This window comes from Canis lupus, chromosome 5 (genome assembly GCF_048164855.1).
Source record: "Canis lupus baileyi chromosome 5, mCanLup2.hap1, whole genome shotgun sequence".
NCBI lineage: Eukaryota > Metazoa > Chordata > Mammalia > Carnivora > Canidae > Canis > Canis lupus.
The window spans coordinates 20,807,123-20,829,090 of NC_132842.1; the positions used below are offsets into that span (position 1 = coordinate 20,807,123).

At 40.3% G+C, this 21,968-nt stretch overlaps 2 protein-coding genes across 7 annotated transcripts in view; one reads left to right on the forward strand and one right to left on the reverse strand.

Moving 5' to 3' along the window:
- Positions 1-21,968, forward strand: part of RSU1 (Ras suppressor protein 1) — a 249,288-nt gene that overhangs the window by 210,322 nt on the left and 16,998 nt on the right. For 2 of the 3 annotated variants that reach the window (XM_072825682.1, XM_072825685.1), the window contains one exon: positions 5,193-5,272. The exons of the other annotated variant lie outside the window; for it this stretch is intronic. In XM_072825682.1, coding sequence (XP_072681783.1) covers positions 5,193-5,232 — 40 coding nt within the window. In that variant the 3' untranslated portion in view covers positions 5,233-5,272. The remainder of the gene's footprint in view (positions 1-5,192; positions 5,273-21,968) is intronic. 3 annotated transcript variants of the gene reach the window in all.
- Positions 1-21,968, reverse strand: part of PTER (phosphotriesterase related) — a 144,115-nt gene that overhangs the window by 27,000 nt on the left and 95,147 nt on the right. Inside the window, exons 5-6 of one of the 4 annotated variants that reach the window (XR_012030942.1) lie at positions 16,507-16,680; positions 11,568-16,366 (exon numbers count right to left, since the gene is read on the reverse strand). The exons of 2 other annotated variants lie outside the window; for them this stretch is intronic. Coding sequence is in view for 1 of the 2 variants with exons in the window: in XM_072825676.1 (XP_072681777.1) it covers positions 16,626-16,680 (55 nt within the window). In the remaining variant the exon portion in view is untranslated. Of the gene's footprint in view, positions 1-11,567; positions 16,681-21,968 lie in introns of those variants that run through there. One more of the 4 variants, XM_072825676.1, reaches the window with a different exon arrangement.

The window sequence follows — 21,968 nt, forward strand, 5'->3', positions numbered from 1 at the left end:
CTGTTGAGTAGGCTGGTCTGTGGGCATCAGAAGCCTAGCACTACTAGAATAACACTGAGAGAGAGACAAGGATGGCAGAGAGATGGTCATGAAAAATCTGCCTATCAATAAAATAATTTGGGTAATTAACACCTGGCATCACGGGAGACACGTTTTCATTCAGTATTATTTGAAGTAACAGGAAATAATAATTAGGTCTCCTTCATCGCACCTCCATTCTGGACATGCAAATTAGGTTAAATTATTTTTGGTTTCCAGCCACATCACCCGCAATCCTCCTTTTAAGGATGCACAGCCCTTTACAAGTGCAATGTTAATCCTCCTCCGGGAATATATAGCAAAGCAGTGGATTTCCAGAAAGTTTAAAATGGTACAAGTTTTTAGAATGATGTTGTCTACCATAATTTTATGCCTAGATCTGCGTGTAGCACAAGTTGGTTGTTAAGCGTCAGTAAAGGCTAGAGCTAAATTCCAGAACTTAAAAAGGTGCCTAGGGGGTGGGATCTGAAGCATAGAGAGTCACAAAAGGGTACTGCACTCCATTGAGGGGGTTTATATTACGGAAAAGTCTGTTATAGATGTGAATCTATTGCTGTATTTCAAAGGCTGTGTTTCTTGAAACATTTTAATGTCCTCCCTCAGTTGGAATCATCTGTGTCCAAAATAACAAATGGTCCCATACTTTCCCCCCCTCTGTACCTCAGGAGGCTTGTTGGGTTTGGGTTTTTTGGGTTTTTTTTTTTTTTTTGGTGGTTTTTTTTTTTTTTTTTTTTTTTGATGTAGATGGAAATTGGTGTGGAAATCATGAGGGAGGTCCAGAGAAGACTCAAAGCAGCCATTCAAAGCTTCCAACAAACCCTAGACCCCCTCTAAATTGCTATTTCCATGTCACAGAATTTTTTTTCATTTTAAAAACATTCTGAGATATTTTCATGGTGCTGTGGCTAACCATTTTTAGTCAGTTAAAAAAAATGCCTTTATCACCTCCCACCAGGAAGCTCATGGAACACACTGTTGGAGATGCTAAAACTTTTTTTCATTTCTCCTTACAAAATATTAATGGTAAGCAGTAGAAAAGAAAGAGAAAGTATTTAATTCGGTTTTCCGAAAGCTTAGTTCAAAATTACGAATTGTACCTGTAAGTGTGAATAAGGCATCTGTGAGTAATTACAATTAGCAAACCTGATTGTTTTCACTGAATAACAGGTTAGGTGCCCAGCCCTTCATTTCACCAAGCAGGTGCAGAGAATGAGCTATGCTAGGGGAAGCAGCTCAGGGTCGGGGGGCTCAGATTTGCAAAATGAAAAAGCTCTGGTTCGAGAACACTCATGGGTCTGGTGGAAGAGAAAGGGGAAGGAAGACAGGGCTGGGCTAGAGGAAGGAGCTGAGAGCAGACTGCCTCTCAGCTTGGCCATAATGAAAAAGCCTGTGGTCCTGCTGAGGAGCAGGAGGGAGAGGCCCTGTTAGGTGCCCCCTGGGCCTAGCCCTGTCTCCAGAAATGAAACCCAGGGCTCTCTTCCATCCATCTTCCCTCCAGGCCAAGGACAGAGTTATAGATGTGAATCTATATGTGGCACCAGATGAAAGGAGGACAGACCGTGCAGACTGGTCTCGGGGTTTCCCTCAAGCAGCTGAGAACACTCGTTCAACTTTTAATAGCTTACACATTCTTTGCCACATGCACCCAGAATTTATAAATCGGTAAAAATAAAAGTATTAGGCTTTGTTTAACACTGTGGTCTCAATTCCAGGCACCATCTCTTGGCCATTGGGCTTCTCCCTCATGTTGGGAACAAATGCAAATAAATAAATGAGGAATTTTTTGTTTTTATTAGAAAGAATAAGGAAATAAGTGAGATGAAGCTGGAGGGAAGAAATAAAGGAGATGAAACCAGGGGAAGATAACATAATTCTTTATAAAAAAAAAAAAAGAATTCCATTTATGGAAAGTTTCCCACAATGGCTTTCACTTCCAAGTGGATGATAAATCCATTCATAGGGAAAGAGAATTTGCTAACAAGAAGGGACATCTGATGCACGCTACACTTGGCCAAATTTCTATTTCCCCGCTTATTTCCTCCTCTTAAAGAAGAAATATTCCCTCTCTTTTAAAAAGACAGGTTGGGCCCCTAGGTGGCTCAGTGGTTGAGCATCTGCCTTTGGCTCAGGTCATGATCCCGAGGTCCTGGGATCAAGTCCCACATTGGGCTCCCCTCACGGAGCCTGCTTTTCCCTCTGCTTGTGTCTCTGCCTCTCTCTGTGTCTCATGAATAAATAAATAAAATCTTTAAAAAATAATAAAAAAATATAAGGGTCTTTTTTAAAGCACTAGTAAATAAAGACCCCAAAGCTAAAGCTCATTGATGAATGGCAGTATAGATTGATATGCTCTCCCCACAAATGCCATATGTTGAAGTCCTAGCCTCCTGCACCTCCAAATGGAACTTCTTTGGAAATTGGGTCATTGTCGATGCAGTTAGTACTGGGGTAGAATGAGGCCCTAATGTAATATCACAGGCATCATAACAAAAAGAACACCACTGAAGAGAAAGACACACAAAGACATAAGATAATATGGGGGCATCTGGATGGCTCAGTGGGTTAAGCAGACGACTCTTGATCTCAGCTCAGTCTTGATCTCAGAGTCATGAGTTCAAACCCTGAGCTTAAGACACACACACACACACACACACACACACACACACACACACACAAGAAAAGATAATGTGGAGAGACCAAGAGAGAAGTAGGCATCTGCAAGCCAAGGAAAGAGGTTGGAGCAGACCCTTCCTTCACAAGGAACCAATCCTGCTGACACCTTGATTTCCATCTTCTAGCCTCTGGAACTGTGATACACTAATTTCTTAATTTCTGTTATTTAAGCTACTCAGTGTGATACTTTGTTATGGCAGCCCTAGCAAACAAGCAGTTTCTCGGGAGCTAAATGGTATCAGAAAATTCCGAAAATAATAATAGATAACATCCATTGAACAATTTCTGTGTGCCAGAACCTATGCTTTATATATGCATTGCTTCTCTTAGACCTCACAGTTTCAATATCAGTTGCCTCAGACATGATGTCTGGAGCTGTGGCAGCTACTTGTATCCATGAATAAAGACAAGCCTAAATATCGAAACAACATTCTGAGGATGTCAGGTGGAAAGGCAGAAAATACCTGGGTCCTTCTTGACGACACTGGTTGACTGAATTAACCAATTCTAGAACCTTCTATCTTGAGGCTTTTTTTTTTGATGTGAGAGAGATATCCTTACCATTTAAGGCACACTTTGTTGGGTCTTTTGTTACTTGTAGTCAAGAGCGTCCTAACTGATTGAATTCATCTATTTGAGTGTGTCCTCAGATAATATCAGTAGCATTTAAGAGAGAGAATTGAAATGATTTTCTGAAGATCATGGAGTGAATCTGTGACTCAGATGATGGGGATCCCCTGATCCCCCTCAGTTTTACACCAAATTGTCTTTAGTACTGTTTTGTGTAATTTTGAAATCTTCTCCCCAATATCACTGTCTTGTCCAGTGCTTCCAACTTATACCCAATGTGCATATTTCCTATTTCTGCATTGTTTAGAATTTTTTATTCAATCTATAAATACTTTACTTGATTGTATCAGCAGAAGCCAGGTATCACATCTGTATCATTACCTTTGTACAGTACCTGAGATAGCTCCAGTTTAATTTTGCAGTAAACAAATCTCTGTGGATGATGATGACATCCTAAAACATAAAGTGAACTCCTCAAAGAAGTAATCTCATCTTCTGAGCCTATATCCTATGTGTTCTTCAGGAAGGAATGAGAAATGCATAGGATTGGAAACATTTTATACCTGTGGCCTGGGCCTCATAGGTAGTTGGTTTGGTTTGGTCAGTTTAAGTTTGTGAGTTCAGGTTCTTGATATTTTGAGTAACTTATATTTGCACAAAAGAGATTTGCAAACCCACAGGCCATCCACAAAATTGTCCTCCCCCTTTTAAGATCCTATCTCCACATTTAGTACTGGTACATGTGGAGTATCTCCACACTCTGCTCTCTATCTCTAGTTGTCTAGTGGTCATGTCTATTTGGATGTCTCACTGTGGCTTCAAATTCTTCCAATTATGAAAACACTCAAGATCACAGATGAATGAAAGGTAGCTTTCTTTCTTGACTTTCATACCTGTCACTTTTCGCCTCATCCTTGTGGCCACGCAGCTTCAAAAACTTCATCATCCTTGATTCATTGCTCTGCTTCACTTTCCGTATCAGGCCAAGTCCTGTTCATTCTCTCTTTAAGATACATTGAATCCATTGCCACCCCTTCCTGTGACCATTGCCAACCACCCCATTCCACTCCCTTAACTACCAGTCATATTATTATTCGTTCACAACTTGTTTCCCTGAATCCAGTCTATTCCCCATAAAATCTATCCTTATGAAGCCAGTCTCCCTTAAATGTTCTTTCATCTTGACAGTTCCCTATTCACACTTCACAATGACCTCTTTGATGTCTAGGTACATCTGTATTTCCAGAATCTTATCTTTCCAGAATCTTTGCCTCTGTAGCCACATTTTCCACTGGTCCCTAATCACTCGAGTTCTCACAGACTGTCTCATTTCCTGCACATCCCCCTGAAATGGATAGCATATTTGGCCATCTCATCCTCTGTCTTAAATGCTCCCTCTTGTCTCATAGTCTATCAGAAATTAGCCTGGTCTACTGTAGCGTTCCCAGCTGGGGGTGATTTTTGTCAATGACATTTTTAACTGTTACAACTAGGCAACAGAGTTTGACTGCTGTGTAGAGGGTTGGGACCAGGGATGCTTCTATAAACATTGTGCAATGCACAGGACAGCCTCTCACAACAGAGAATAACTGGCCCAAAGTGGCAAAGGCACCAAGATTAAGAAAAGTAGTAGAAGGGGTACAAGAAACAGAAGTCAATCTGAGCTCTGCTGAGTAACATCAGTTAGCTCCTTAAGGCTGATGCATCTCACGTGGGCCACCATGCCATGACCCCTTGCCTCTCTTGGGACTCCTCATAATGTCTATAATGCCTGTCAATGTGCACCACACAGTTTAAAGCTTCAGATTATGTGTCGGAGATTGTCTCCTGATTCTTGTATGGGTATCTCTTGCTCTGATCCTGCTCTTCACCTAAATGAGTACCATGTCTCATTCTTGCATTCCCTACAGCATTACTGAATGCAACAAATGCCTAAGAAGTCCGTGTTGAATGACTGGATGGGCAACCAAGGAAGATGCATTCCTCAGAGGTACCCTCCTCTTTCTGTTAGGCATGCTTAAAAGATAGAAACGTTGAGTGTTGTCTGTTCCATTGGAAGAGAGCTTGGCACAACACTAAGGTTTTTTTATATATATAAATTAATTTTTATTGGTGTTCAATTTGCCAAACATATAGAATAACCTAGCCTAATAGTATACATACCCAGTGCTCATCCCGTCAAGTGCCCACCTCAGTGGATAGGCATCACCCAGTCACCCCCACCCCCCCACCCACCTCCCCTTCCACTACCCCTAGTTCGTTTCCCAGAGTTAGGAGTCTCTCATGTTCTGTCTCCCTTTCTGATATTTCCCACTCATTTTTTCTCCTTTCCCCTTTATTCCCTTTCACTATTTTTTATATTCCCCAAATGAATGAGACCATATAATGTTTGTCCTTCTCCGATTGACTTATTTACTGGAAGGTATTATGCTGAGTGAAATAAGTCAACCAGACAACACTAAGTTTTTAAATACCAATCAGACTGTAGGAAACGGAAAGGTGTTTACTTTCTCAGACCAACTAGTGCATCCTGATACCCGTCAAAAGGCCATCAGGAGCCAGTAGCCAGAAGCTGGGAACTACCTCCTCATGCTCTTATAGTTTCATGTTTGTTCTCATGTTGAGACATTTTAATCTGCAAATGATAGGAACTGATGGCTAGTGTAGTCCCAGACAAATAGTGCCAAGCCACCTGAGACATAAGAGTGTATCTATGTATGCTCGGGAAACTACAACACTCTGCTTTGTCAGTCTAAATGTTGAGAATGTGTTCTTTTGCCTAATGAGGTAAAGGACATCATACTCTTTCAGGCTAATCCATTTGTGGTGGCTAATAGAGCCAAAGTCCAGGGAGAAGGATGTCTCTCCAGGGACTCAACAATTTATTAGGATTATAAATTAATACATATTCATTAAGGAAAATTTTAAAGTATAAAAATATAGAGAGCATAAGATTCAAAGTAAATCTTAAACCCACCATCCAGAGAGCACCATTGTTTAACATTTTGATCTATTCACATTTTTAATGAATTATATATATGAATATATAATAAAAAGTAAAAAGCAATGTAATTCAAATATTTCCATTTAAACACACACAGACTCTCACTGCAAACATCTAGGAGTTGCTAGGATGACAGAAGATTCCCCTCCCTTCTTATCAATATTTTCCCACGAGGTTAACCGCTGTCAACAATTAGCATGCGTTCTTCCAGATTTTTCTATTCCTATACAAATATATATCTTTTTACTTTTTATAAAAATAGTATACATATTGTTATGCAACATATGTTTCTACCTAATATATTTTGGATAACCTCCTACATCATGTAAATCTACCTCTTTCTTTTAAAACCTACATGGTAATGCAATTGAATAAATGCAGCAAAACTTTTTAAACCAGTCCCCAGTGATGGCTTCGTGGATTGTTTCAATTTTTGCTCCTATAAGCACCTTTGCAAATAATGTTTTTGTACATTTATATGTATTTTTCTATACCAGTGCACATTTTACCATAAGACAGATCCTAGAACTGCTGAGTCAAAAAAATACAGTCTAAACTTTGTCAGATGCTGCCAATCTACCTTATTCTCCAAAATATTTACTAATTAGGTCTTAAAATAATGAACTTATTTTAGCGACCTTAGAAATTAGTAGAGTTTTAGTGGAGGATGAATATATAAAACTCTGACTCTTATTTTAATATCTTTGCGAGTATATTGCAAGGTCAAAATTAGATCTCAGATTGACTTTTGGATTTCACATGAGTCTATTCATATTCTCTGTGCAAAATCTCTCTCCCATTGAACATGGTCGGACTGTCCTTGATGTCTGAATAAGTAGCCACCTTTCTTGATAAGAAAGTCTCGTGCCTTGGTGACTTTGGAGTTGGACCGACTACATTTGACTCCTACCTCCTCTAATTATTAGCTGTGTGTCCTTGGGGAAATTATATAACCACTCTGAGTCTGAGTTTTCTTTTTTGCAAAATGAAAAAAAAAATAACCAAAAATACACTTTGTAGAGAAGTTCAGAGGATTAAATTAAAACTCTCTCCAGCACCCAGCAAATAGGCACTTGTTGGTTTGTTTTAAGGGAGTGATGATGTGTCTCAAGCAAGAATGGAATCCATTACTGAATATGGGACCAAAAGAGATGCCAGAAGTAGATGCCACATCATGCAGGGTTTGGGTGTTGGTTGATTCTAGAAGACTTTCAGTTTATCCTTATTCAGTTTCCCTAATGGCTGCAAAGAAAAACAAAGCAGAAAGTGAGGTCCCTGCATCCCCCTACACTGCAACCTGTTGTAGCTTGGAACAAAAGGGGACCATTTCATCACAAGTTGGTTGACAGGTTTCTGATCAGCACCTTAGTGAACCAGGAAGGGAACACTTTGCAAAGATTAAGGCAGCAAGGAAATGTTGTCATTTTGGGGTAACTGAAGTCTGTTATTTTGCTATAACCAACACTCTCTGCAGTAGCACAAAAATCCCTGTTCCCTGTGGATATGCCAGAGCTCAAACTTGTCATTGAAAGGCAATGGCAAGAAATTCCACAAAAGAATGGGTGACAGTAATTGGAAAATTTAAGTAGAAGTGATATGAAAAAGTAGCTTTATATTATTAATTCTCCTTTTATAATATAAATGATAGTTTATAACACATTTATTTTGACAGTAGTCCAAGACTTTAAAATGTTTTCCATGAACCAGTAATAAACGGTGATAATCAATTTGTTGGGGATTACACTGATTAAGGAAATAATTCATCCACTATATTTTTCATCTCAGATATTTTTCAAATGTCATTCTAAAGCTTAAGAAACCTTGTTATTAGCCAGTACGCATGGTAAGTGTAAAAGTGATGGCACAAATATTATGAATAGTACTTCTTAGGACAAAATTTGATTTGTTTGAAGGCAGATGACATTATAAAGGATAGTCAAGATGTCAGTAGAGGGAGTTAGTATGCTACTTGATTTACTTAGCATCTTTGTCACTTTATAGATTGAGATATGATTGATGGTAACATTAATATAGAAAGTATGTTAATATTAGAACAGGCTTTAAGATCCCTTACTTGAAAATTCTCCCCCTCCTCAAATTGGTATAATTTGAAATAAAGTGCCCTAAGGATAGAGTGCTTCTTAGACTACAAGCCCTTTGGTGTAAGGATTCTTCATTACTTGTCTTTAGAAAGTTAATCAGTTTTTGAGGTATACTTTATATGTGTAAAATGCACCCATTTTCAGAATACATTTCAATAAGTTTTGACAAATTTATATACTGATGTAACCACTGCCATAATCAAGGTATGGGATATTTGGGATATTTTCATCACCCCAAAAGTTCTCTTTTGTCTCCTCCCAGTCATCCCTCTTCCTCTTCAGCCTTAGGTAACTGCTAAACTATTTTCTGTTACTATAGATCGGATTTGTCTTTTTTAAAGTTTTATATAAATCTAATCTTACAGAGTCTCATATTTTGTGTCTGACTTCTTTCACTCGATATACTGCTTTTGAAATTCATCCACGTTGTTGCATGTATCAGGATTCATTACTTGTTTGTTTGTTTATTAGTATTCCATTATGTGAAAGTAGCACATGTGCGTATCCATTTTCCATTCACTGGATGATGAATATTTAGTTTGTTTCTACTTTTGGTTATTATAAATGAAACTGCTTTATACATTCATGAGTAAGTCTTTGTGTGAACATATGTTTTTTTATTTCTCTTGGGTAAATGTACAATAGTAGTTACGCTCACTTATTAGATCTAGTGACTTTTTTGTAGACTATAGGATTTCCTATACTGGAGATCATGTCATCTAAAGATAAAGAAAAGTTTTACATCTTAAAAAGATGCAGTAGTAATATGGTAGGATGCATAATAAGTGCTTATTTAACGTCATAAGAAACTGTCAAACTGTTTTCAAAAGGCACTGAACAATTTTATATCCCTACCGCCAGTTGTTCCATAGATTTGCCAACACTTGTTATTGTCAGGTCTTCTTAATTTGGGTTATTATAATGGGTATGTAGTGATATCTAATTGTGAGTGATGACTAATAATGTTGAGCATCATTTCATGGGCTTATTAGCCGTGCATATATCTTGTTAAGTTCTGTTCATATCTTTAGCTTACTTTTTAAAATCGGGTTGTTCATCTTAAAAAAGCTGTTTATATATATTTTTAGATATAGTCCTTTGTCCTGTGTGTGTGTGTATCTGACAAATATTTCCTGCAGTGTGTGGCTTGCTTTTTCATTTCTTAACATTGTCACTTGAAGACCAAAAGTTGTGAATTTTGATGAAAAGGGACTCTTTTTAACACCTACTCTTGTCTCCTCCACAGCTTTGAATTTCAAGTAGAGCTTTTCAAACACAAAAGTAGTCCCTTAGTGACTCTCTGTTTATTGACAAACTGAGAAAAGCCAAAACATTAGCTCTGAATCGAGAATTCTATTTTAAATATTGACATTCTGGTTTCCTTCAAATAAGTTATACAAATTTTTTAAGCAATTCTGTGAGGTAGAAAAAAATACTGCTGCTCCCATTTTATAGAAAAATAATCTGAGGTGTGAAAAAGTGAAGTACATGACCCGAGGTGAAGAAAAGTGTCTGAGGCAGAGCAGGGAATGCAGTGAAACTAATTGATCACAGTGATGGGTCTGATCCAAGCTCTTTGGGGTCCACCTCCTGGCACCCAAACCCACTGAGCTAAATAATTACAGCAAGGCCAGGGCCTGAAGGGATCAACCCACATCTGCTGGTATGGATTCTTTGCATTTTATTTTGTTTCTTTTCTTTCTCCACCCTCACACCCTTTCTTCTTTCATTTTCTTTTTCTCTCTCTCTCTTTTTCTGCCTTCAACATCCTTATGTGTTCCATCAACTGTTACTGAGTTTTGCCGTTCTTTCTTCCTCCCTTTCTTCTCCTCTTCCTCCCTGCACTCTACCCCTTCCCCTCCCTTCTCTCTCTCTCTCAATCTCTCTCTCTCTCTCTGCCAGTCTTAAATGAGGAGCTCACCTTTTATAACGAATCAAAGACTGATTTTTCTATCATGCAGGAAAACACCTTTTTGATTCTGTCTGATGGTGGTAGAACCAAAAGCAAAAACCAGAACCCACTTCAGAGCCACAGATGCCAGTCAGGAAGGAAACACTGACTGCATAGACCAGTCAAATGGACTGAAAAAATTCACCTCATTTCAGGCGAAACTCCTGATATGTTCTGGCTTTTTTTTTTTCTTTTAAATTAAAGTTTGCTAGCAATGATTATATTCTATCACTAATCCTCTGTAAAACAGCAGCCACTGGGTAGATTTTTAAAGGAGTGATCCTTTCATTTTACAAATCTCAGCATACTTCCCTGTTTCAAACTTGGATAAAGTCCTCAATCCTTGAAGCAGCCTGCAAGATCCTACATAATCAGGATCTCTCTCTGTCCTCATCTCATCTCTGGCCACACCCTCATGCTCCATTTTGTGTTCCTGTGTTTGTTTGTTTGTTTGTTTTCTCAACTACCTGGCTATTCCTTGGAGTCTTCCCATTGGCATCACACGTTCTTCCTCCTGTCCAACTGACCCCTTTCCTACCTCTCTCCTTACCCCCTTTCCTCTTCATAACCATAACAACTATGTATGTTTACTAAAAAGTATACATGCCTGAAATAAATGCAAGTGAAGTTCAAAATATAATTTGGAGTTCAAAATATTTTTTAAAATTAACCCACTGCTAAGAACTTTCATGTTTAACCTTATTTCAAACCTTATTAATATATATAAACACACATATACAAATATATATTTTTGTAAGTGTATATATATATATATATACACACACACACATACATATCCTTATATATTATACATAATAAAATACATGTACACACACAAGTAAAATGTACTTCATGTGTATTATTATATGAATGACAGGATAGATTTCTTAAAACTTCATTAAAATGGGATTATATTATATTGTACATAGTATCTTAAGTTAAAAGGTTACTTTTGGAGCACTTGGCAGGCTCAGTCAGTGGAGCATGTGACTCCTGATCTCAAGTTTGTAAGTTAGAGCCACACGGTGTAGAGATGACTTAAAAAAATTATAATCAAATAAAATCTTAAAGTTTTACATTTGTGTGGCTTTATAAAAAAAATAAAGAGAAACTGAAAGGAAACTGAAAGAAGAGTTAAACTTCAGATAAAGGTTTTTTGCTATAACTAATATGACTTCCTAGAAAACTGCTCTGAAGTTAATAAAAACGCAAAATACCAGTGGAAGCATTGTTTTGTAACAACTTTATTGAGGTAGAATTTACACACAATAATCTGCATATACTTAAAGTGTACAACTTGGAATGTTGCATGTATATACACACCCAGTAAAGCATGGCCATACTCGCAATAGTGTTCATACCCTTCACCCCTGTAGATTCTGCGCACCCCCTCACCATCCTTTCCCTTCACCCTCTCTGTCTCCCTCCCCCAGGCAAAGGGGTCTGTTTTCTCTCACATAAATAAGTTTGAATTTTCTAGAGTCTTCTTTAAGTGCAAATAGCCTGTATTCTCTTTTGTCTGCCTTCTTTCACTCAGCGTAATTACTCTAAGATTCCTCTGTGTTGCTTGCTACGTACCTCAGCATAGTATTATTGCAGCATAGTATTCCCTGGGATGTATATACCACAGTTTGTTGATGGCTGCCTGTGGCTGGGCACTTAGGTTTCTTTTTCCAAGTTGAAGCTGTTACAATGATAAGTTGAATTTTATGAAGACGTAGAACTTGTGGCCTTCCAAAGACATTGTTAACAGAGAGTAAAAATACAAGCCCCAGGCTAGGAAAAGAGATTTTGCAAAGCACATAACTGATAAAAGACTTGTATTCAGGATGTAGAAAGATCCCTCAAAACTCAAGGAAAAAAACAACACATTATGATTTTTTTAACTACATATTTTGATTTTAACAGAATCTGCTTACACCTTGCTACAAAAGATGAGGGAATTAGAACTAACACTTCTTCCTATGATTTTTCCCTCTTCTTCCTATTTTTGTGGCTATCTCACTGTTTTATACCTACATTGTGGTCATAACCATAATTCCCAGTATATTTATATTTATTTTTAGTCCTTTATCTAAATAGACTCAGTGCTCATGGCTAGTTCTCCCACTGTATGTTTCTTATTTCTAAAGGTTTAATTTTTATTAATTCACACCTGGCTGAATCTTGCCAGCAAGCAACTTTGTTCAAGAAGAACTCTAGCACTGCATGCCCTAAGTTAATGCATGCTTTCTCATAGCTTGTGGATTCTATTCTTCATGACCACTGGGTTGATCAAATGCCCTTAGCCTAAATATCAGTGTCTTTTAAGTGAAGCCTTCCGTAACTTGAATATACCCCTGCACTTTTCCTTCAAAGTACATAAAATTATAAGTAATTGATTCATTGTGTGATTTTTGTTTAATAGGTCTTTCTAGACAATATAAATTTTAAGGGTATGAATCATACCTGTCTTATGATAGTGGTGACATATTTCCTAGCAGTTTTATAGCTCAAAATGGTGCTCGATATAGTGTTCATTTATTTAACAAATATTGAGAAGTTGAAGATATAGCAATAAGTAAAACAGACCAAAATTTTTAAAAAATCCCTATCCTTACAGAACTTACATTCTGGTGTGGGGGGAAGCAGAAAATGAATAAGTAAATGTATATAGTATATAGAGTATTTTAGAGGAAAAAATATATATATAATAATTCATTACTAGGCTTTACTAGCAGAGTAGTATTTCAGAAAACACCTGAAGATGTTTTAGGACCAGAATAGAGATAGTAAGGGGGAAAGAAAAACTATAACTGATACAGATAATGAAGAAAAAGAAGAAGGCAAAGTTAGAGTAGATCACTAATCTCTTCCTCATTACCGAAGTTCTCATGCAAAGGAGCAGGAATGTGATTTGGATTTTCAGACTCACTTCCTTCCTTCAACCATCCCTGTTCTTGACCCAGGAAGGTAAAGGTATCAGAAGGTACCCTTGAGCTTCTGTTGCGATTGCGAGATCTGTCACAAATTGTGAACAAAGAATAACCAGAAACTTTTTAACACAAGGAATTTTAATAAAATAACTCCCCAAATGTGAGGAGCTTCGGTTTTCTCTTTATTTCACAATAAGGAAGGCAGAGAAGACTTACTTATTCTTTCAGTGAGTCTCTTTTGAGAATCTGTCATATGCCATGAACTGTGCAAAGTCCTGGGGAAACATCAATAAGCATAGCAGATGACGATCTGTCTTGCCCTCCTCAGGCTTCCAGCTTAGCAATGGACACTTGAGGGTTATATACCGAGATTTACACCACAGAAATTGGTGAGCACTACAGGTGTGCACTAAATTTATGGTGTTGTTGATTTTTCTAGATTTAAGATTAAGTGATGCAGAAACAGTATCCCCACAGATTAAACGTTTGTTGAGTTCATAGCTGTTCCACTGTGTAGCACAAAAAATTGAGGCAATATTCTAGTATTCAAGAATTATTACCTGATTCAGCAAAGAATTCACTCATGTCATTGACAAATGAGTGAAATTCCAACATATGTCTTCTCCGTTGTTTCACTTTCCTCTTACTCATTAACGTAAACGAAAATGTCAACCAACAGTCATGTCGGAACTCCGCTCATTTATCATTTGCAGCCATAGCTTGGCTCCAGATACAAGAATTTGTCAAAAAGGCAACAAAAGCATCCTGCAGAAACAATCATCTCCCGTTTGAACCCATTGTTGTTAGTTTTCCTGTCCAGAGCATCACTGTGAATTCAAAATCAAAGGTCACAAGGCAAATGCTCTGCACTCCCTGTTGATTTGTAACCAAACATGTCATGTGGGCATCTCTTCATGGCCCAAGGTGGGTAATGGCAAAACCGATTGACACACTGGTGCTAGTGATTCTCCCGAGCAGCACTGGGTAGGCCAGGCAGTGTAAAATGAAATGTGCACATGAGGAGATGGCTACACTGATCCTCCATTAGGAGTTAGATCACATAAATCATTCTTTCCTTCTCTGTCTAATGCCACCTTTAGGCTACTGATGGGGGAGACATCTGGGTAGGTCTAGTGATTGAGTCAGCATTCATGCAACAGTTTTACCTCTGAGAAGCTGAGAGCCCATGTGGAGCGTTAATCCACGGTCCAGGCCACTGACTAGCCTTTCAGTGAATGTGAAAATGTTAGCTGATGGGATGATGCAGCAGCTTCACTTCTGTTCCATCACTGAGCCTTTGCATCTGAGTGTCCCTTCCTCTCCTGAAGTTTTTGGTTGTTTGGTTGGTGGGTTTTGTTTTGTTTTGGTTTAAATGTAAGCCATAACTGGCATGCCACAAAAAGGGCAAGAAAGTTGAAATTTTAATAATGGTCTAAGAAGTCACTGCTTTGAGGAAGTATCTCTTAATTTATAGCAAGATTTGCCAACATGACCAAACAAGTAGGTTTCTGAAACATTTTATTTGACTTTACATGTAATATGTTTTTGAATGACCAGGATACCCCGGGGATCCTTGGTTTAGTGCTTGTAGATTCTGGGCTTTGTGGGTTTAGACCAGTGCTGCAAGTTCATACTGAAGGCAGGAGAAGATGGTTGGGGAGAAGGGGGAGGTAGAATTTTTCTCCCGAATCTCTAGAATTGGCCACCCTTCTAGTACAGGAAGGCTGGGGATGCCCAAAGATTAGTGATGTCATAGATTAGTCAGCAAGGCGAGACTTGAGATTCCCAGTGAGGTCAAAGATCTATCTGTGAAAGCCTTCAACAAGTTATTTTACTAAATGCAAGCAAGTATATTGTTTTTTGAAGTTTCTTACCAACCCAAAAGCATTTGGTGATAGACCACTGAATCCACTTTGGCACATTCTTCTACCAAAAAAGTTGACGTGTATGCATACGTATTTCCATATGTATATGTACATATATACCTATATACAAGGATGGATGGGTGGATGGGTATATAGACAGACAGGCATGACTTATGGGATGCTATATCAGTCAGGGTCTAATCAGGCATCAAAACCATTTGAGTCTCTTAGAAAGAGGGACTTTGAGGCAGGGGAGTATGTTCACCGAGTGTGGAGTCGCTGAGATGTGGGGTGGTGTACACATGGTGAGGGGAGCCAGAGAATGGCAACATCGGGAGACAGGAGGGGCAGTGAGAAGAGGTGGAAGTATTGGAGCCTGCAGCCCAGGGAAAGTGTAATGAGCTTTTCCTCTATTCCCACTCTTTGATTTTTCTACTTCTCTTCTCCATCTTGCTGATAGCAGTTTTTGACATCTCTAACATTAGAAAGGAAAAGAAAGAGGGGGTGATGTGGGAGGGCGAAGACAGGTCTTATCTGACTGGTCACCTGATGGCAGCTGGAACCTCTAAGGCCATCAGTGACTACCCCAGAGGGCTACCAGGGCGGAGAGGCAGCGGAAACACTCTGGTTTCCTGCCCCTCCCCTCACCTGGCACCTCCCTCTCTCTGCAGCCCTTCTCACTGACTGAACCCTGCCAGAGCCCAGCTGACATGGGAGCCTGGGCAACCAGCTTCCCAGAAGCATACCTCTCTTCTCTCTTATGTAAATTTTCTATATCTGTGTAAGATATTACAATAAACTTAGAAGCTTAAAACAACATATATTTATTACATCATCCTTTCCCTGGGTAAGAGTCCAGGCATGGGTTAGCGGGGTCTTCCACTCAGGATCTCCCATATTGAAATCAAGGTGTTGACCGGGGCTGTGGTCTTATGTGAGGCTCTGGTCCTCTTCCAGACTCACTCAGGTTGTTGACAGAATTAGTCTCCTGTGGTTGTAGGACTGGTTTTCTCATCCACTTTGAAGTTTAAAAAGGCCCCTTGAAGTCGCACTCAAGCCCTAGCCATCTGGCCCTCCCAGCATGGTAGTTTTCTTCTTTCAGGCCAGCAAGAGAGCCTCCCTCCCATCCACTAAGGCAGATTCTCTTACTACAGAACCAAATCCGTTCCCATTCAGGGAGAGGAGATTGTACAGAGTGTCTATACCAGTGGTTGGAGATTTGAGGGCCATCTTGGAATTCTAAAATACTGAACAAAGTAGAAGAAGGGGAAAAAAAATAAAAAGGACCTGGGGGCAGCCAGACCCAGGACCAGCACAAATGCAAAATCAAAGCAACTTTATCTGCCCTTTGCTTAAATTTCCCTAGTGAGGCTCCTTAATTGCTTACCTTGGATGAAAGTGTTAGCAGACCTCATGACGTCTCAACGCTCTTAGGTCATAACACCCCATGTCAATATAGTGATGCCAATGTCCAGGTTCCAGTAGAAGTCAGTACATTAAAGGTGGTCAGAGTTGATATTTGGCCTTCTTATCCCAACTTAGGGCCAGTGGAGTCCAGAAGCTGCCATTGAGAAAGATGGTGTGATGGGGTTCTGCTCTGTCACCTGACTCTAATCTCCTCTCCCCTTTGTTGCTAAGTGCACACTTTAATACCCCACTATTGGAGCAGAGGGGAGAGAGGGCCACAAAGTGAGGGTGAAAGGTGGGTAGGAGAGTCCTTATTTGGGGCTATCACAGCTGACATCATGCTCTCTGGGCCTGGCAGATATCGAACACCTTCTTAAGGATGCTTCTGTGGGTTCTTTGGAGGTATCTTCAGGGCTGTCCCATCATAATCCCTTGATGAGGGAGAATGAATCTCTCTTCCCACTGGTCTCTGAGGCTCTTTCCTCACCCTCTGTGAATCTGGATTCACCTCGACCCTCTTTCCACACAAATCCCTTCACCTGCCAAGTGGCCGTCTTAGGCTGGATTAAGACCATCACCTGTCATCTGTCTCCCACACAACCCATTTCCAGCCTATGAGACACTGGTGGATCTTTCTCTCTGATAAACTCACAGGCAGGGTGATTCCCAGCTCAGCCACCTTCCTTCAGCAAGACAGCCTGCTTCCCAGTCTTTAGGAGTCGGAGCCAGATACCAGTCCATTGGAGCCCACCAAGTCATTCTAGTTATGGGGGAAGGGAGGGGGTTCCTGATGAAGCCCCACTAGGCTTAAACTACAAGGCATAGCCCCTCCCCCCTGCTCCCCTGGGGTGGGTGTGGGGAAGTGAGGCTTCATGAAGGCACCCTAACAGCTCTCCTTTATCCCCTTTTATTCCTTAGATATGGGTAGGGGCTTAAAAATCATGTAATACTTTTTGGTTTCCTCTTTTGGAAAAACTTGCATCTTGACTTGATACCTGATTTAGGAATATCATCTAATTAACTCAGGGCTTCAGTTGAAACTTTAAGTTATTTCTCCCAGATGGGGAATCTTAAAATCAAGGGAATCCCCTGATTGCATATAGCAGACATACCCACGTTTCAATGGAAACTGATCTCTCCTCCAGCCCCCACTTTTTTTCTCCCACAGAGAGACCCAGCTGCTGTGAGGAGCTGTCCCAGATATACTCCCGGGAAGATCATTTGATTTTAGAGACTAGAATCCAACACCATACTCAACAGCTTTCAGGCCTATGCAGTAATTCTAATAAACTTAATAACTTGGACAAGTGTCTGTGAACATTATAAATCATGTTTCATCAGCAAGCTGTCATAAGCAACTTTAGCTGACTTACAGCCCAAGCAAACGGATGGAATCAACTTTGTTTCCCTGCAGCATTCTTGTTATGCCGTTGGTGTTTCAAAGATTTCTCATGTCTCAACGCTAAAACATCCGTCTTGACTACTGGCAAAATTAGACCCATAGGGTTTTACAAAAGACAAAAATCTGTCCTCATCGCCTATGTGGGTATCTCCCGGAATGTGTCAGTCCAGCATCTCTGGAATGCCGTGTTTCTTGGACCATGCGTTCCTCCCTCTAGATGGTAGACTCTCTATGATTTTTCCTCTTCCTCTCTTGCTGATAAAAATCGCACACGAAGACATTTTCCATGCTACCATTTAAAAGGAAAATATCCCAGGTTGTATCAGGGAAAAGAAACATGTCGTTCACAGAGTAAAACAAAACAAAACAAAACAAAACAAAACAAAGAAAACCACCAAAACTATAAAGTCAACCACCCACACCTTAGAAAGCCGTTATTTGGCAATAAACTGTCAACAGAGGCTCAGATCCTCCTTCCCAAACTTGTTCTTCACCATTGTCTTACACACCTTGTCCCTCACAATTTGACATCTTTCCCAAGTATCCATTTTCCCACAGATTCGCCCAGTTCCAGACATGTATCTACCTGCTGGGCATGCCTTTCTCTTTTGTTGCCTGACAGCCAAGGCTTGATTCACATGTCTACCTCTTATGTGTGGGTGGCGTTGGTACTTGATCTTCGTAATCCCCTAACATAGAGCAGGGACGTTGACAAGCCATGCTCCTGTGTTTCAAATCCAGCCTGTCACTGTTTTCATCAAGATTTATTGGAGCACAGCCACCCCACTTATTTACATATTGTCTACAGCTGCTTTCTTGCCCCAAAAGTGGACTTGAATTGTCCCAACAGGGACTATATGGCCCTCCAGGCCTACATATGCATTATCTAAATCAGTGACAGGAAGTATGCTGACCCCTGCCCTAAAAAAGTTTGCATACATAGAGTAGGGCTGTTGACATCCTGGATGAAAATTGTTTTGCTTCCCAGTTTGCCCCCTCCCATCATCAGAATCCTAGTCATTCAAAGTATAGACCACGAAGAACCCGGGTTCTGCAGGTGGACAGCCTGGTTTCAAGCATCAGCTCTGCCATTTATGAGCTGTGACTTTGAGAAAATCACTTCATAAGTCTGGGCTTCGGGTTTCTCACTGGCAAAACAGGGATGATGATAATAGCCTCACAGGGTCGCAGTGAGCATTAAAGAAGACATTAAAAAAATTCTTCAGTGGGGCACCTGGGTGGTTCAGTTCGTTAAGCAGCTGCTTTCAGCTCAGATCATGATCCCAGGGTCCCAGGATCGGGCCCCACACCAGGCTCTCTGCTCAGTGAGGAGCCTGCTTCTCCCTCTCCCTCTGCCTGCCACTCTGCCTACTTGTGCGCTCTCTCTCTACCTCTCTCTCTCTCACAAATAAATAAACAAAATCTAAAAAAAAAAAAAGACCTCTAAATAATATGTAGAACACAAAATCTCAGCCGTAAGTAACCTTTGTATCCCACAGGCCATTAAAGTGGCCCATACTTAAATAAAAAATTAAAAAAAAAAGAAAGGGATCCCTGGGTGGCGCAGAGAGGTTTGGCGCCTGCCTTTGGCCCAGGGCGCGATCCTGGAGACCCGGGATCGAATCCCACGTCAGGCTCCCGGTGCATGGAGCCTGCTTCTCCCTCTGCCTGTGTCTCTGCCTCTCTCTCTTTCTCTCTATATGACTATCATAAATAAATAAAAAATTTTAAAAATAAATAAATAAAGTGGCCCATACTGGTGGAGTTCCTTATGAGGAACTCCGTGCATTCTCCATAAAGGTTTCTTGTATTTGTAAGGAGTGAATGAAGAAAAAAGAGATCCTCTTGGGAGATTAAAATGATGGAAAATCCCCGAAGTTGTCGACTAATTCCATGCACAAAGCAGAAGTTTGACTCAGCTTACTTATGGAGCAGCAATACAGCAAAGACATAAAAGTCTTCATGGAAGACATAGAAAGGAGGAAACGGGAAAGCTTTTGCTAAATAATAGACATTAAGTTACATGGGCGGTTCAATAACAGAAAATACAGATGGGCCGTAGGAAAATCTTGCCTTCCACCATCCTCCCCTCTTCCACTTGGGTTTGAAAGGAGGGAAGCTGTGACACCAACATAACCCTCTCCTTCAGTAGATGCAAAGGGAGCAACTTCTCCAAATCAACATGTGCCATGACTATTAAATTAACCACATTTGTGCCTACACGAAATACCAACCACCTGGCCCCAGATGAGACGAGATCGTTCTGTAGCTTGCGTCCATCCAGGGCCTCACCTGCCCATGTCTTTCCTGAGCCAGAAATCCCCATGCCCTGTTCTACCCCACAGCCTCTGAGCAGCAACCAAAGCCATAGCACTCGAGCTCCGTCGCTGCGAAGGGGAGCTGTGCTAATTTGCCATGATTAGAAGATCTTTGAAGGTCTTTGCCAGTTTTTATCAAGGCGCAAAAAGCGATTATTACAATTAATGCAATTTACCATGTGTTACTTTTCCAAAAAAGCTATTTCAGGGTAGATCTGCCATCTGTCCCTTTCAGAGTTCTGAAGCTAATAATTAGCTCCATCCACGATCCCAGGTTTTCCATGTAAGACCTCAGAGAGAATCCTCAGAGGGACCCACCTCAGCATTTGCCTGGTGGGCTCTCTGAGGTCCCTGATTCTCTGATGCCCTTCACCTCCATTGTGGGGAAGGCTTTCATGGCCAGGCCAGGTGAAGGAGCCAGCCTCTTAATGGCTCTTCAGATGTTTCTGTCTGCAGAGGCAGCTCACAACCGGCAGAGGGAGCTTCCTTTTTGCCTTCAGCAAACCTTTCCCTTAACAGCACGCTGATGTTCAAAGACGCTGTCTACCAACATGGCTTTTGACAACCAGGAAGTATGGAGGAAACACTGAAGCTGGCATATGTTGTCATCCGAGCCAAGGGAAATAGAAAAAAATGCGTGCCAGAGGGATCCAGGCTGAACAGGAAAGAAAGAAGGAGGCAAAAACATGATTCCTAGTTGATATGAGCTGTTTTTAAGAAAATGAACACAGACCTTTGAGATCAAAGTTCAGCTATCAAAGATCAAATTAAAATGTAAAACAACTGCTTGTTACCGGTATGCTTTTGCGGGGGGGGACCCCATTTGATTGCTGTCTTTGTCATCCTTTCTTTTTAAATAGATGATTTGGGGTTCTGGGGAAGTACAAAGCAATATCACCCATTGTAAAAAAGCATGGTGCCAACCAAATGTCTGGAAAACTCATACTTCACTTCTCACCAATCTCCCCTCATTCCTCTGAAAGAAATCTGGCTGCAGAGCTGCTAAGTGTGTAGTGAAAGGAGAAACAGGACAGCCTTTTCCCAGTGAAAACAGGATTCACAAAGACTGTGAGAAACAAGTTCCCTGTTCACGCATTTGGTGGAAGCTGCCATTTTCAGGTTTGGCACTTCTTTCCTTTCCAATAACCAAGAAGATTTTCTATGAGATATTTATATATCTATAAAGTACTATCTAATGTTTTTTAATGACTAAATGTTTTTATAATTTTTTTATCCCAATGCTTTGGCTTGTACAGTAACTTTCTTTTTTACTGAGATCCGTGTAGCCCTTGGGTTTATGAGGACTTGCTGGAAAATAAATGAGGTTCTTTGAGATGATCTTTAGAACCCTCAGGATTTGTTGTTCAGGAGACACTTTTTCCTCCCTTACCCACCTTCAGATGAAGCCGAGGGACTGGGACAGAGGCATTTATCTGAGGTGTAATGACAGTGTGTCCTTCTTCAGTTGAAAGAGCTGTGGAGGGACAAAGAGTTATGCTCACCGTTGCTGAAAGCTGCCTTTTCCTCACATCACGTGAGCCAACGTCATGCCCTCACTTACGTGGCAAGGGAAACAGATAAGTCAGTTTCCACTGTCAGCTTCTTAAAACATTATTTACCTGAAGTGTTTGAACCATGTATTTACTGTCATATTCTTATATTTGCTATCAGGCTTCTACTTACCAGTTAAGAGATATATTGAAAAATTACCCTCAAGATGTT